At 38.6% G+C, this 14,597-nt stretch overlaps 2 protein-coding genes across 9 annotated transcripts in view; both read right to left on the bottom strand.

The window, feature by feature from the left end:
* On the bottom strand, positions 1–2,574 carry LOC105837450 (malate dehydrogenase, mitochondrial; the record flags this gene model as incomplete). The annotated part of the gene is given in 4 exon segments (XM_036286063.1): positions 1–252; positions 726–998; positions 1,105–1,320; positions 2,346–2,574. Coding segments are annotated over 4 exon segments (816 nt in total), but the record flags the coding sequence as incomplete, so codon positions are not given.
* A 681-nt stretch (positions 2,575–3,255) lies between these two features.
* LOC105837449 (probable RNA methyltransferase CG11342) overlaps positions 3,256–14,597 on the bottom strand; it is a 28,075-nt gene continuing 16,733 nt past the window's right edge. For 2 of the 8 annotated variants that reach the window (XM_036286075.1, XM_036286073.1), the window contains 3 exons: positions 11,765–11,989; positions 5,051–5,286; positions 3,263–4,319 (listed from right to left, as the gene is read on the bottom strand). In XM_036286075.1, the coding sequence (XP_036141968.1) occupies positions 3,765–4,319; positions 5,051–5,260 (765 nt within the window). In that variant the 5' untranslated portion in view covers positions 5,261–5,286; positions 11,765–11,989 and the 3' untranslated portion in view covers positions 3,263–3,764. Of the gene's footprint in view, positions 4,320–5,050; positions 5,287–5,849; positions 6,584–11,764; positions 11,990–14,597 lie in introns of those variants that run through there. The other 6 variants (XM_036286076.1, XM_036286074.1, XM_012682236.3 and 3 more) reach the window with 6 other exon arrangements.

The following is a 14,597-nucleotide window of genomic DNA, read 5'->3' as shown; positions in this document are numbered from 1 at the left end:
TTCTCCATTCAACGCTCTAATTAATGAAATACCAAATCGTGCTCCCGCAAAAGCCATGGACAAAGTCGCGGATCCAGTTCCCGCCTTGGCTTTAACAACCTCTGTACCGGCTTCTTGAATTCTCTCCGTGAGCGCCTTCAGTTGAGCCTCTTGGAAGGATACCGACGGTGTGCACTGGGAGATTAATGGAATAATAGTAATGCCGCTATGTCCACCGATGACTGGGACATTGACTTTCTGCGGATCAAGACCCTGAAAAATAAATCATTTTAGTATTTTCATCAGTATTCGATAGTCATTTTGCTTTTTCAATTATAAAAAATAAAAAATAAAACGACTTATATTGATTTTACTTTATTGAACAAATTAGTGCCATTGCATTCAATTTCTTTATATCAATAATTATTATCACATTCATATGGGGTCTTTATGTCACAAGTAAAAGAATAAATTTTATGAATATTCTTTCCCATATTATATAGATTCTATATACTATTATACTCAATGTTTTATATATAAAACAATGTGAAGTTGAATGCACTTGAGAAATAACAAAAGAAATAAGTATTGAATAATAATCGAGATATATTGACTAAAACAGATGAAGTTTAGTTTATTAACAGTTGCTGCATTATGTATCTGATATTATTTTTTGCTTGGTTAAGAAGGTAAGTTAAAGAAGTTTTGCTTCGTTATTTTATACAACATCGACGTATGTTGTATACCTTCGCTTCTGCGATGAATGTGTTGGCTCTAACGATGTCCAAAGTGGTCACTCCGAATACGCGGTTAGGATCGAAGACCCCAGCTTTCTGCAGCACCTCACACGCGATTGGCACCGTGCTGTTGACCGGATTCGAGATGATTGCTACAAAGGCCTTTGGCGCAACTTCGGCCATCGCAGCGACTAAATCCCGAACGATGGAGGCGTTTGTATTGAAAAGATCGTCACGCGTCATGCCAGGTTTGCGTGGAACACCCGCAGGTATGATAACAACCTGAAGAGTAGGCATAAAAAATTAATGAAAATGCAAAACAATTAGTTCTAGTTTAGTCAGTTAAATAAAAAGCACAAGCATGTGTAACAATTTTGTGTCTACATACCTGAGCACCTTTAAGAGAATCTTTAAGCTGCTCCGGACCATTGTAAGCTTTAACTTTTGCAGCGGTATTCATGTGTGAGAGATCTGCGGCAACACCAGGTGTATTTACGATATCATATAGCGATAATTCCGTAACAAGAGGTGACTGTTTGAGAAGCAGAGACAGTGGCTGGCCGATGCCACCGCTCGCTCCCATGACACTGACTTTTGCATCTCGCTGTAAAAAAAAGAATACAATCAGAATATTTTAGCATTTCAAAAAGAATTCGTTTAAAACGTAAACCAGACGAAAATTTAATAAATTAAAGTTTATGGCTCATTTCTACCAATGTAGATTATCTTTAATCTTGGTTTCACTTGTTATCTTATTCTAGTTCTAAAAATTAGAAAAAGATTAAGTTAAACTAAGATTAAAGTTAGTCTATGTTGGTAGAAATAGATCTGTGTTTCAAAAATAAATAATAGAAGTTAATAATTAAATTATTAAAAATAAATAAATTAAAAGTTATTTTAATTACTATCCAATCCTGCAAATATCGTCTAATATTTGCTGTTCTGCAAGACGCAACATATAGTACGATTACTTCGAAATTAATTATTTCATTGTTAAAATTGCAGCTAAGTTTAGCTATATAGAAAAAAATATCTATGTAATAAACGAACAATCGGAGTTATCCTTTTTTTTCGCAATCAGATTCCGAAAAACGTCTGGGCGTGCCAATTTATCGTGTTAACATTGGAGCCGAATAATTTGCAGTTGCATAACACTGCCCTGATTACGATTGCAGCATCGCGATCCAACGATGCGCGATTCTAGACTCCCACGTAACTGATAGGTGACAAGCGATATCTCTCCCGCCATATGTGTCGTCGAATTTCGATGGAAATTCCTATGCTTATCGTATGAACCAACGGTCCACGAGGGATACAGCAAACATAGCATAACCAGTCAGACTGATATGCTAATACGACTATATGTAAATTTATATATATATGTGTGTGTGTATGAGCGTAAAATAAGCATATGTCGAGATAGTTTTACGCAGGGAGAAATAAATCATTTTGTTGAAGAAAATTCTCCCTTAAAACGTGTTTATTGCTTCAGTGAATCGTTATTTGTGTCGCACACTGGATATATCTAATATAAGTTAGTAAAAATGTTATCGTATTATCTCACGTGTTTAATTAATTTCCGGCTGATTCATGGAATGCAGTTTGCCATTCGTTCTAGTAATACTTTACCGTGGCACTTGTCGATAGTCGCTTCGCGCCTTGCTGGGTGACACTTATAGCGGGCCTGAGGAATCGGGGCAGCATGTCGACGGCAGTGAATGTCACGTCAAATGAACGTGAAAATTTTCGCGAGGAGAGCAAAGAGCACACACTCCGAATATATCCCAAAGACACTCGTGTGACCTTCGCAAGGTTCGATTGACAGCAAGTGGCGCTCTCCGGTTGGAGACGAAGCCGGAGACCTCGCGCGATGGAAGTGCTAAGCTTCAAGACCAGCAGTGAATATATTATTGGCATTCGATAAATTCGTGATTGTCAATGAAAGGATTCGATCGTAATTACGTGCTAAAATATAAATAATTTACATAATATAACAGTGCATTACTTTTGTTCCGCGCCTTTATACCTAGTCTTAAGTATCTTTGTATAACTTGTTAAATAAAATAAATCGTCTGACTTCCTGTAAACCATATGGGCTAGTTCCCAAAGATTACATTTTATATTGGCAATAAAAAAAAAACAATATAACAAGAGCAATTATAAAATTGTCGAATATATATCTGATTTTTTATATATTGATAAAATAAAAATGTGTATTTTTAAAAAACGGGAAAATCATTACTATTTCTATATTAAATGAAATATGTATCCTTTATGATCTATTAATTATTGTTTACATTGATGAACATGTAAAACTTCTAATTTACATTACATGTGTACAATGTGTATAACTCTATTTTATGTATTATCTATGATATATAATATATACTTAGATTCCGCTTTTAGTTCAAAAATAAATTTAAGTCAAAACTTAATATTTTCCTGTGTACAAGCTGAAATTTTTGGTTTGTGTGTGTGAATTCAAATTACAAAAATTTAGATAAAAATGTTCAAAGTATCAGAAAAAATACAACTTTGGTCAAAAGTATTAGCACTTATATTTTTTATTTTTCTGAAATTTTTTTATCCATATTGTATCCTTATTAGTTCACTATTGGTTTTCTATTGCTATTATACATAAATAGAAGATTCTTAAAAGGATATATATATATATATATAATTTCTATTTTTATTTTTATTTAAATTTCCTTAAACTTTTCCCCTCTTTAGGCGTTTTTTGGTTGTAATCGGCCAAAAGATAGCACATATAAAAATCTCATGCAATGAGATTGAATTGAATTATTTATTAGAAATTTCCGGTTCTTATCTATACCAAGTTGAGACAAATTATCTGACATTGACGCTATGTCGACGCACACTCTCACATTCACACATACGTATAAGGAAGTATAATTACTTTCTTATACGTATCCAATACTCACATATTGATACTATTTCATATTTTATAATTCTACTTTTCATAATAGTTCATGTACTTTTACTCATAATCATTCATTTATTTAATCATACATTTTCTGCTACAATTTCTCACGGTTCCTGTTTCCTTTCGTAAATCAAAAGCATGCGTCCCCATTCGTTGCCGGCAGTAACCGTGACGCGTTGAAAGTTGCACTGCCTCCTTAAAATATCCTCTATGTGCTTCATTGGATCGCCGGTGTACTTCAGCTCCTTCAACAGCGGAAAATCTTCCAATTTCGCCCTTCGCATTCTCCGCGATGCGTTTCTGTAGCACCTCCAAGGCTGCGGCTCAACGACAATCATTTCCGCCAGCTCGCAGACCTTTCGCAGAAACTTCTCCAGACCATCGTCGCCGTGATTCAAGTGAATCCACATGGTGATCGAGAAACAGAATACCACGTCGAATCGCGTTTTATTAAGCTGCGCCAGGTATCGGCTCAGCGTCTCGTCGCAGTCCTCGGACAAAAAGTCCAGACACTCGAAGGTCAGGCGGTCCGGGCGCGGATTGCGCTCGCGCGCTTTCTCGATCAGGATCGGGTCGAGATCCACGCCGATTAAGGAGATCTCGAGCCGATCTTGCAGCATGGCCTCCTCGAGGAAGTCGCGTAGAATGTACGTGAGATCCTGCAAAACGCGTCATACAGCTGAATGGAAAAGTAAATGCAAGGGGGTCCTTTCGCTTTTTGACGCGCGAAAACAAGGCCATTTTTATCATTTTTTTTTTTACTATCAATTTCAAGTTTTGTGTATTTTTCTTTAAAATTCGCTTGAGATAAAAGTTAAAATTAATCGAAACTCACATAAAGATCGCCAAATGTTAACATATAACGTTTCAGTAATGCACAAAAAAATTGTAAGATGACAATTAAACTCATCAAGACAAAACACACACATATCTAATCCATACCCTCTAATTAAGGGGAAAAGCGAAATACATACTAGAAATAGACGGAAATAATTAAATTAGCTACACGTCGTGTTTTCCTAATAGGAATTCCGCTTCGAACTATTTAAGTAATCTTCTTGCTAGGAAACACGACAGTTGTGAGGCATTCCGTATAATTAAGAAAACGTGTTAGCTTCAATAGAGAGGAACGAGGAAAAGAGAGAAAAAGCAAATAAACGCGCACAGGAAATTTCTAACAAGGACAAAGGATATGAATTCCGAAAGCGGATGTCTGGTGTGCGCGAGCGAAAAACTGAAAGGGGATAACGCGACCAAAATTAGACGCGGCCGTTTTGTAATTTCGGATCACGAAGGCCAAATCATCCCGTTTCGGCTGACCTATACTACATCCCCCCCGACAGCTGTGCCGTCGCGCCGCCGCCGCCGCCGCTGCCGCTATAGCTCTTACTCCGGCGTTACAGCCGACGTCTAGACCCGCGTATTTCCGGGCCGGATGGGCGACCCGTTGCCGCTGCCACACGCCACGCGGAAGTTGCCGCACGCGCTCTTCCGCAGGATGGAATTGGTAATAATTCATGAAGTTCCCGTGTCTGATAGCGCCCGGATCCGTTTTCTCGTCACTTCTCTCGAATTCGCTGGCACAGTCGCTGTCGCTCATTCCTGCTTTTTATTTTTCCGAAAAATCTGAAACAACGAAAGCAGATAAGTTACTACAAATGTAAAAAAAAAGCATAGATATTATAATCCATTATTTTGTGTGTGTGTGTGTGTATGTGTGTATGTGCATGAAATTACACAAATAAAATGTGATACATCATTATTGAAATCAAAGTACTTATTCAACATTTATTTTGTAATCTCATATATATATTTAATTTGTCTAGTAATTATTACTCATTTTGAGCATTAAAAATACTAACGGCAATACTTTCAATTCTAAAAATAAGTATTAATTATTTCAATTATTCAATCAATTAAATAATTAAATTGATCAATTTAATATTCCCCAGTATTACATTTTCATAAAAAACACATATAATAATATATCATATAAAATCATATAAATCACACACACACATATATGATTTATATGATATATATATTCAATATTAAGCATACATATTTTATTACAAAAGTATAATATAAATAATTGTTATACTGGAAGCAATTCTATTTTTATATGAGATAAGGGGAAGCTTAAGACAAATCTTTGATTTCGAAAACTCGTATGAAATGAATTACTCAACTCAGTTCTGTTTCTCAATTCGGTGTGTAACAGGCAGTAGTATACAATGTTGCGTGTAATATTGCAATAGTATGTATACGATGATGGTGACAACACGATGACGACACTAACGAGCGGCAAAGAGGCGGAAAGAGCATAGGAAGGGAGGGAAAGAGAGAGAACAGTGACCGCAAGAGAAGGTCAGGGGACCAACACTAAGAGCGGAAGGACCGAACGGTCAATCGTTAGTGTCCGCGACCCAAATAATTGTAACCTTCGATCGCGAGACGATGGAGCGTGAAAAATTATTGTAAAATTATATTTTCGCCGTGAGTAATCCGTCTGTCATTGGTGATTGAAAGGCAATAAAAAAAACCGTCGGTGTCATTGTAGAAATACGGAAGAAATTCCTGAAACTAAAGAAAGATATAAAAGTTTTTAGAATGTAAGTTGAGTGCTCATTAATATTCATCACCAAAAGTTAGTTAGCTTCAATGAGAGAAACTAAAACATCCTACAGAAGTAACTAAAAATTTAACAACTGTTAGACAACTGGATCGTTAAAAGTCTTGCTGCACCGAGATAAGTTTTATGTGTCAAGGCCAATGAGACGCTTATAAGTAATTTCAGTTATAATATGTAAAGTAAATTACAGAGAATATTTCGTCATCTCTTCTTCTCAAAAGAGATAAATAAGTTTATAATTCCTTTCGAAAAAGGTTAAAAAAAATATGTAACAGCTCACATAAAAATTCTTAGCTTTTTTTAATTGTCTCATCTTTATTTATCTCTGTTTTTACATCTGTTTTGCGTTTTTTACAATTTCTAAATCTAATAGAGTAAACATCAAAAATTGCACAAGCTCAATTTTCACTCTGACTAAATTTTTCAACTTTATTACAAAAAGTTTTGCCAAATTAATGCCATTTTTCTTATTTTGGGAGTAAATTGTCAATCTTTTAAAGTGAGTCGTGAAGCGATTCACTCTATGAGTTTTAGAGAATGAACAAAGGTTCGTCTCGTTTGTCCGGAAAAACGCTCGGAATTTGAGAAATAGTTTTCCCGAAGTCACGTAGGAGGGAATGGCAAAAGCGGTTCGAATCGGCCGAAGGTTCAATGAACAATGAATATCCGGCGTAGCGACGGTCAGCGGGTGGTCCTTCGATTTCTCGTTGCGTTCTCATTGCCAAATCCTTATTCCCCGTGGGGTATACACATATACGCAGCGTGCGCCGATTGCTAAATCCAGCTCGAAAGATGATCGTGATGAGGGCATGGTAAACGCGCGCGATCGCTGTTTACCCGTTCCTTAATCGCTCATACCGATCGTTATCTAATTGCCTCGCGCAAGCGGGGCTTCGACGTGGACTTTCGTCGGATCGCGAAGGCAATTGGATTTCGAGTTCCCCCCGCGAATTTTTCAATTCACCGTGAGAACCCGCGGCGCGGCGACGCCCTCGTTGCTCCACGCGACACTCCCCGCGAAGCCGGGAAGAAATTGCGCGCTCTTGCGTAATGTCGTTCCGTCGACGTAGTTGGTTTATCATCATCACAGTTGTGCGCCGCCGAGGGAGGGATATAACGTTTTGCCTAATTAGCACGCTCGATTACCGCCGGTCCGACGGTAATTAGCCGAGTAATTCCCGGGACTTGTATGGTTTTAACGATTTTTAACGCGCGGGGTCTCTTTCAACACGGAGATAATGAACGTCCCTATCGCCGATTGCAACAAATATCGTGACCTGCCTGTATGCATCTGCGCGCGAATTGCATCAGTGACATTGGCGCGTTAATATGGCCTCATTTGTGCCGCAGACGCGTGCGCGTCTACAGCTGGAGGGAAAAGCATCTTAGAAAGATTCCAATGTCCCGTCTGATCGTTACGCCTCGAATCGACACGTCGATTGCCCATTGTTGTCATTCCGAGAATTTTGAAAATGAAAGAAATCAACCCGCATGAAAGAAAATAACCCGTGTGTCACCTTTCCCGACGTCTACGAAGACGTTTGTGACACGAAATTAATAAGATTAACGCGTTCAAGATTCAAATAAGAAAATTATTATCCAGGAACGGTAATAAAAAAATATTTCACGGGGACACGTAGAATAAATTAGCGTTGCTAAAGCCGCACGCACGCGTGAAATGCATGCTAGTTGCCGCGTTGCGCGCTCTTTCGAAACGTGGGGCATAAGATTTCGGCAAAATCCGTCTCTCACGGCACACACGGGACAATGAACTCACGCGTGCGTGTCGTCAGCCGTGCCACATAAAATGACGCGATCGCGATTAGTCATCTGAAATGGTCTTCGATCTCGAAAGGGAACGCCTAGGGGCATTATCTGTCGTAACGAGCTACATCGTCTTGAGCAACGCGAGTAAAAATCCCGAGACGGTGCGCGGCCTTACGAAAGTGTAAAGTGAACAACTCTTCTTAACGCGTGATTTTTGTGACGCCTCCACTATCATCGATCTCCGGGGCTTGCCTCTGTTCGAAATTCTTCACGAAAGTACGGTCTGTCGTTAGGAAAGGAGCCAAAACGTATAGAAAACGGGCAGATGCATAATTCAGATTTCTCCTTCGGTGAATAAAGATTCGGATTCCGAAAGGATTATAAAAGAAATTTAACAATGCGTGCAAATGACAAAGAGCCCCGCTACCATCCTCAATTTGTGAGGACAAGTACAATGGCATAGAATAATTTTGCACGGAAAAATGTTTCTCTAGCTTTAACAATCTTCCTTAAGTTCAAAGAAATTTATGCATTGAAGTATTCTCCAATGTAGTTCCACCAACCTGTTTGAAATAAACAAAAAAATGCAATTGTTTGACTTTTCAAATAATATATACTCTAAAGAAAGTTATATTTATTTGAGAAAAAGATTAAGTGCATCCATGTGTATGTAAAAAAATAATAACGTATTCTTCGACAAAGCCAGCTACACGTATCTTTACATTGAGAAAAAAAGTAATTGATTCAACAAAACGTTTTGTTGCGGGCTGCCAACAAGAGATATACTTAATATAATAATATTCGCTGTTAATGCAAGTTAATGATGTTGATTGAACTATGTATTTATATTATTGCAATACCATGTATTGCTGTATTGAGTATATCTTTTGTTGGCAGCCCGCAACAAAAAATTTTTCATTGAATCAATTACTTTTTTTTCTCAGTGTCATAAAAAAGAAGCGAAAGGGTAAAACATGGCGCCTGACCAAACGATGGGAACCGGTCAAGAGAAGAAGGCAGCTGCGTTGACCTTTTTGCCGTACGATCCCTCCTCTCTCTCGCATCTCGAAATCGTGCCAGGGCGATGCCTGTTCCCGTCGGAGCAGGTAATGCAAGATATACAACCCCGGAAGTCGGCCGTAAAGCGATCTGTTCCGCGCGCATCCGGCTCATTCATTCGGGCCGCTTTTTCCGCACCCCATTCACAGTAAATCCGCTTTTTCCGGGGTTTTCGTGTTCTTCGACGGATGTACGACAAACAGATCGGCGCGGAAGATCTCGCCGGGAGATTCGACGACAACGCGCATACGACAAAGGCGGTACCGTGTATAAAGCCGCCTGGAGTAAAGGCGGGGGTGGTTACTTCGAAAAAATGGTATTGCCTCGAGGGTGAGCACGATCGTTGCCACGTGCGTGCTCTTTCAAGTCTCCCCATACGACGTAAAATTAACCGCGGAAACGACTTAATCCTGCATCATTCCAGTCGCCGAGCAAAGTGCCTTCCTTCAAATCGTTTGTAGTTCCTATTGTTCCCTATTGTTCGAAGAACGTACTTGCAGGGAAAATCCGCACGCTGCAACCCTTTGAGCTTGGCAAACCCACGAGTTCGTTATATTACATGGGACATTCATGTACAGATACACACGTAAAAGTTAAAAGTTTAATAATAAGATTAATAATTTTTAATTTAATTTATTTTATTTTAAATGTGTCTCAATTTTTAGTTTCAACTAATTATTTTTAAACATAGAAACTATAACTTACTAACTTTTTTCCTAAATTAAAAATTTATATAAAAGAGAAAAATGCAATTCCATGTAGAAAATAAAACTTCCTTGTTATTTTATATAATGTGTAATCTTAATTTACGTGTGTTATCTTAATTTATTTAATGATTCATATTATAATTGCTTTATAATTTTTAGAGTAATTGTATTTAAAAAAAATTACAATATTTAAATTTTATATGATAATGCTTTTCAAAATTAATTTAATTTTCATGCAACTAAGTTTTAATTTTTCGCTCAACTTTTAACACAATTAAATTTATTTTACAAGTAATTAATCTTACAAACCACTTCAATTTAATTTAGTTAAGAAAAAAAAACTTATCCAACTTGATAATAAATACACATTGTTGACTTTGTAATCTACATTGTGGCCGTACTGTCCCTCTGATAAGGGCATATTGAATTTGATAATGTAATACCCTTCCTGTTTAACATTACTAAGAGGCTTCTGGCCTTGGAGTGTTGACCTTCGTTCCCAAGGCAGGTGCGATTAAGTGAAGAAGAAGGAAAAAGTTCGAAGAACGTGACAGACAAAAGTTCAGACAAAAAGAGATATATACATACATATATATATATATATATATATATATATATATATATATATATATATAAATCATAGATACGCAAACGTCAAAAAATTCTATATCAGAATAAATATATTGTCATTCGTAATATTGTTAATCTGGATCAGCAGCTTGAATCACAAAAGAATGCAAAGATAAATACTGAATCTTTACTAAGCTACTTATCTGCTGCACCGCACAAAGAAACGGCGCGTATTATCTGTCTTCCTGTTTACGTTTCACCGAAAACGTCGAGGGTAGCGTTTATCATTTTACGTAATAAAATTTCGCAATGTCGATTAACATCTTAGTATGACATTGAACATTTCGCTAAAAACGACGACTCCTCCTGATTTTTTTGACGATTCATTCTTTTTTTCCGTTAAGACGATACCTGTTTTTGCACTTTCAACACCTTTTATGGCTGGGTAATATTACAACCGTATCTTCAACGCGCATTTTGAGACGCTTGCGAGGGAGACGTTTCGGCAAACAAAATTTTAAACGCTGTCGCAGAAATGGAAACTTAATGCAGGCACATTTAATTGTAAGGCAATTCGCGAACTGACGCTAGCTGTGTGCGACTCTCTAGAAACGTTTAGAAATGTCTCCCTGGAATTTGTTTGTGCGAACGTTGCAACGTTGCGGTACCGGAAGCGGATCGTATAGCGGATGACGCAATTTCCGGGACGCAGCTTTAAGAATTCCAATTCATTGTGATATCGTCGAAATCCGTTTGCTCAGCCGCTTCCTCCTATTTTCGTCGTCCGCTGTCAATCATCAGTCCGCGTACCCGTTCGTCGCTCACCGTTCTCGCCTTTATCGGGGAACGTGTGAAAAAAAAAATGTTCCTCCGCACGTTTCAGCGCTTATCTCTTTCGTCGTAATTCGACGCAATTCTTCAACGCCGTGATAAAGACATCGTACACTAATGGCGCAGTTGACACTCTCGCACTCGAGATTCAAGGTTTGCAAGTTGTTATTTAGCCTCGATTATGATTGCCGATGTTTTAGCCGCAGACTGTAACAGATCTCTGCGTCTGGGAGCAGCGACGACGCCGCGATACGTTAGACAAAATCGATATAAATTTTGTTATCTCAAAAAAAAAAAAAGAAAGAAAATTGTGAAAATTACAGGTAAGCGTGCTCGAGTTATTAAATGTAGACCCGTGGTTGCGTATATCAAAGTTCTTGGAATGTTTATTTTTATTGAGCAGACATATAGAAAAATTGCATTGTAATGCACATAAGCGCAAGCGTGCTCCAGTTATTGACTCGTGGTTACGTATAAACGTTCGTGGAATATTTCATTGATGTTTCGTTAAACATTCCGGGAATATGGAGAAACTTACGTTCGAAAACATTTTCAAAAGATTGATATGACGGCTTTATTTGCGCAAATCGCACGTTTCCTCTGCCTTTATATGCTTAAGGATTTATCCTCATTAACGTGATAAAAATGTTTGGTGAGGCCTTTCGAGATAGAGACTGCAAAATTGAAACGAGATCTCTTACGCGTTTCATTTATCGCCTCTCCTTGATGGCGAGGAGAAGATAAGCCGGGGAGGCAATTGTTTCTGCAACAGAAAAAAAAGTTTCTCTCTGAAATTGATTTTCCTGATTGCGCTAACAATGTTAATATCGATCGCGGCGGACCGTATTGGCGAGATCCGCTCTCGTCGGCCTTCGGTTCGATAAATTCTCGAACGTCTACGTTCTCGATACTTCGGGGGGGATTTAAACGACTTAAACGTTACAACTAGGTCATCCACAAGCAAGGATAGGCGTCGCGGCGGAGATTTATGATATTATGCGCGCGGCGCTGAAGAAAACCTCGAACGATGTCAAGTTCGATTCTTTATACCTCTCGGCGTTCAAATCGAGAACGCGTTTATCGCGACGCGATATATTCGCCCGAAAATATAAAATGAAAATCGAATTATTAAAAAAGAAAAAATCCCGCTTCTAAGGCTGCGCTTTGCTTGTTCTTTCTTCGTTTCATTCAACTGAAAAATTATTATCAAGCTTATGCAACATTTCAGAAATAAAGACCATATGCTTATTACACGAAGATACTTCAATGTTAAACTCAATTTTTTATTTCTCGACAGATGTGGACAATTTGATTAAGCAAGCAGAGAAATTTCTTCTCGAGGTCTTAACCTGAATTTCCGTAGATTACGTACTTTTATAAGCGCGCGGTTTATCGCGGGAATGTACTCGTCTCTGACGTCATCGCGCATATGACAAACCCAAATGGCACATACCGCTCCTAGCGGAAATTTAGCTGGAAATCTACTGGTTATCGCGCGCAATTCCTCCGGTTCTTTTTTATTGTATCGAGTATATCTCTTGCTAGATAAATTTCAAATGAAATCTCTGTCTGTGGGGAATTGGCATCGCTTTTTAAAGGGAAAAAAATTTTCATTTAAAGAGTCCACTGACGACCGAGGCTCGCGTATGTGCGTGTCGGCTATCAATATTCCTGATGCTTAGTTAGCCCTGATTCGTGACGTTTGAATCGATCGTCAATTAGATGAAAACTAATCTTTCCGCGCGCAGAAACTCTTATTTCCCCATCAGTGATTAATCCTCGGAAATTCAAAGAAACCGTGAATTATTGGCAATTCACTTGCGAATCAATCAAATTAAACGCGAAGCATATTCGCACGACAAGTGGAAAGACGCTCGAGGGATATATGTATATATGGAAATACGGCTGTCTGCTTTTGCAACGGAGTTGTTTATTGCCTATATAATTTAAGCATTTGCGTCAATGCAGAAGAAAGATCTTTAATAATCTCATCTCTCTTTCCTAAAAAAAAAAAAAAAAAAAATTGCAATTATATTAATTTATATTGATTAACATTCTTGTTTTTTCTTTGTCTTTTTTTCTGAAAAAGACGTCAATTTCATACATATTCGATGGACGTAAACGCGCGGATACTTCCTAAAGGACGGGATTGCATCATCACGTCGTAACACACAAGCCGCGTTTCCGCCAGTGTAACGCGCGTGTGCTCTGCGTGCTCGCCTAGAATTGCGTTAAACATTTAGCAGCTCTCGTTGCTTCGCCGCACGCTGACACGCGTGTGGAAAATGACGCAAGACAAGGCGCGAATGAAGAGTAGCTTCGCGTTTTGCCATGCAAATGATCTACGAAGCGACAAGAATTTGCCTCGGAAAGAAAATAAGCCTGGCGAGCAAGAAACGACGCGAGGTCAGAAAATTACGGATGCGGGAGACTCAAATTAAATCGTATGAGCATTTTAATTGTATTCCGTGACTATCCCGGATTTCAATCGATCTCTCGCTTTAATTTCTTCCTACTTCCCCAGACAAACCTGTTAACCCGCATATTTTGCAAATGTGTATTGCATATTAATATTAATGGAACTCTAGCAATCGGTGGAAATGTGTTTACAAACGAGCGGGCTGTGAATGACATCACGATGGCAAGATATCCTCCATTCCCGTTGCATTTCTGTTGTTATGTTGCGGCTGGCAGGTCGCAACGGCAAAAACTGGAGCTTAACCCTCCGTAGACCAGCTTATTTTTCCCTGTTTAGTCAGATCAGCGTGGTAAACGAGCGTTTTTTTTTCCAAAGGGTTTGAATTCTATTCTCTTTGGAATCTAAAGAATTTCGACTCTAAGAATTTGAAAAAAATTCTGGTAAAAAAATTCTTTCAACATTTAGAAAATATAGGATTTATGTAAGTGTCTGAAAAAGTATTTCTTTCGTATATACATGTTCGAATTTGAATCAGTAGCATTGTATGGGGTCTCAAACGAGCCAGACCGGTTGGTACGCGGAGGGTTAAGCAGGACACAGTGAAATTTGCTCTACAATCAAATTTACTGGCATACTCCTAGACGCTTCGTTATTTGGATCCGTACAATTAGAAATCGAGAGAAGAGGAAAGAAAGAGAAGGGAGAGTGCGTCTGGATTTTTCGCGAAAGATCGAGAAGCGCCTTTATCAGCTGACATTTCTCTCGAGCCAGAGTCATTGATTAACACTATCGTCGGGAGATGTATACCTTCTCTCGCGTATCTCGGGGGGTCGACGTCTTATTTTTTTTGGAGGGAGGGGGGGGGGAGAGGGATGGCTCCACGCTGACGCAATCGCGCATTGTGCGTGCATACACGCGACGATACGTGCGCGTCTTCACGCAAACGTAAATA

Source organism: Monomorium pharaonis, chromosome 4, assembly GCF_013373865.1.
Source record: "Monomorium pharaonis isolate MP-MQ-018 chromosome 4, ASM1337386v2, whole genome shotgun sequence".
Lineage (NCBI taxonomy): Eukaryota > Metazoa > Arthropoda > Insecta > Hymenoptera > Formicidae > Monomorium > Monomorium pharaonis.
This window is presented reverse-complemented; position numbering and strand designations above follow the sequence as displayed.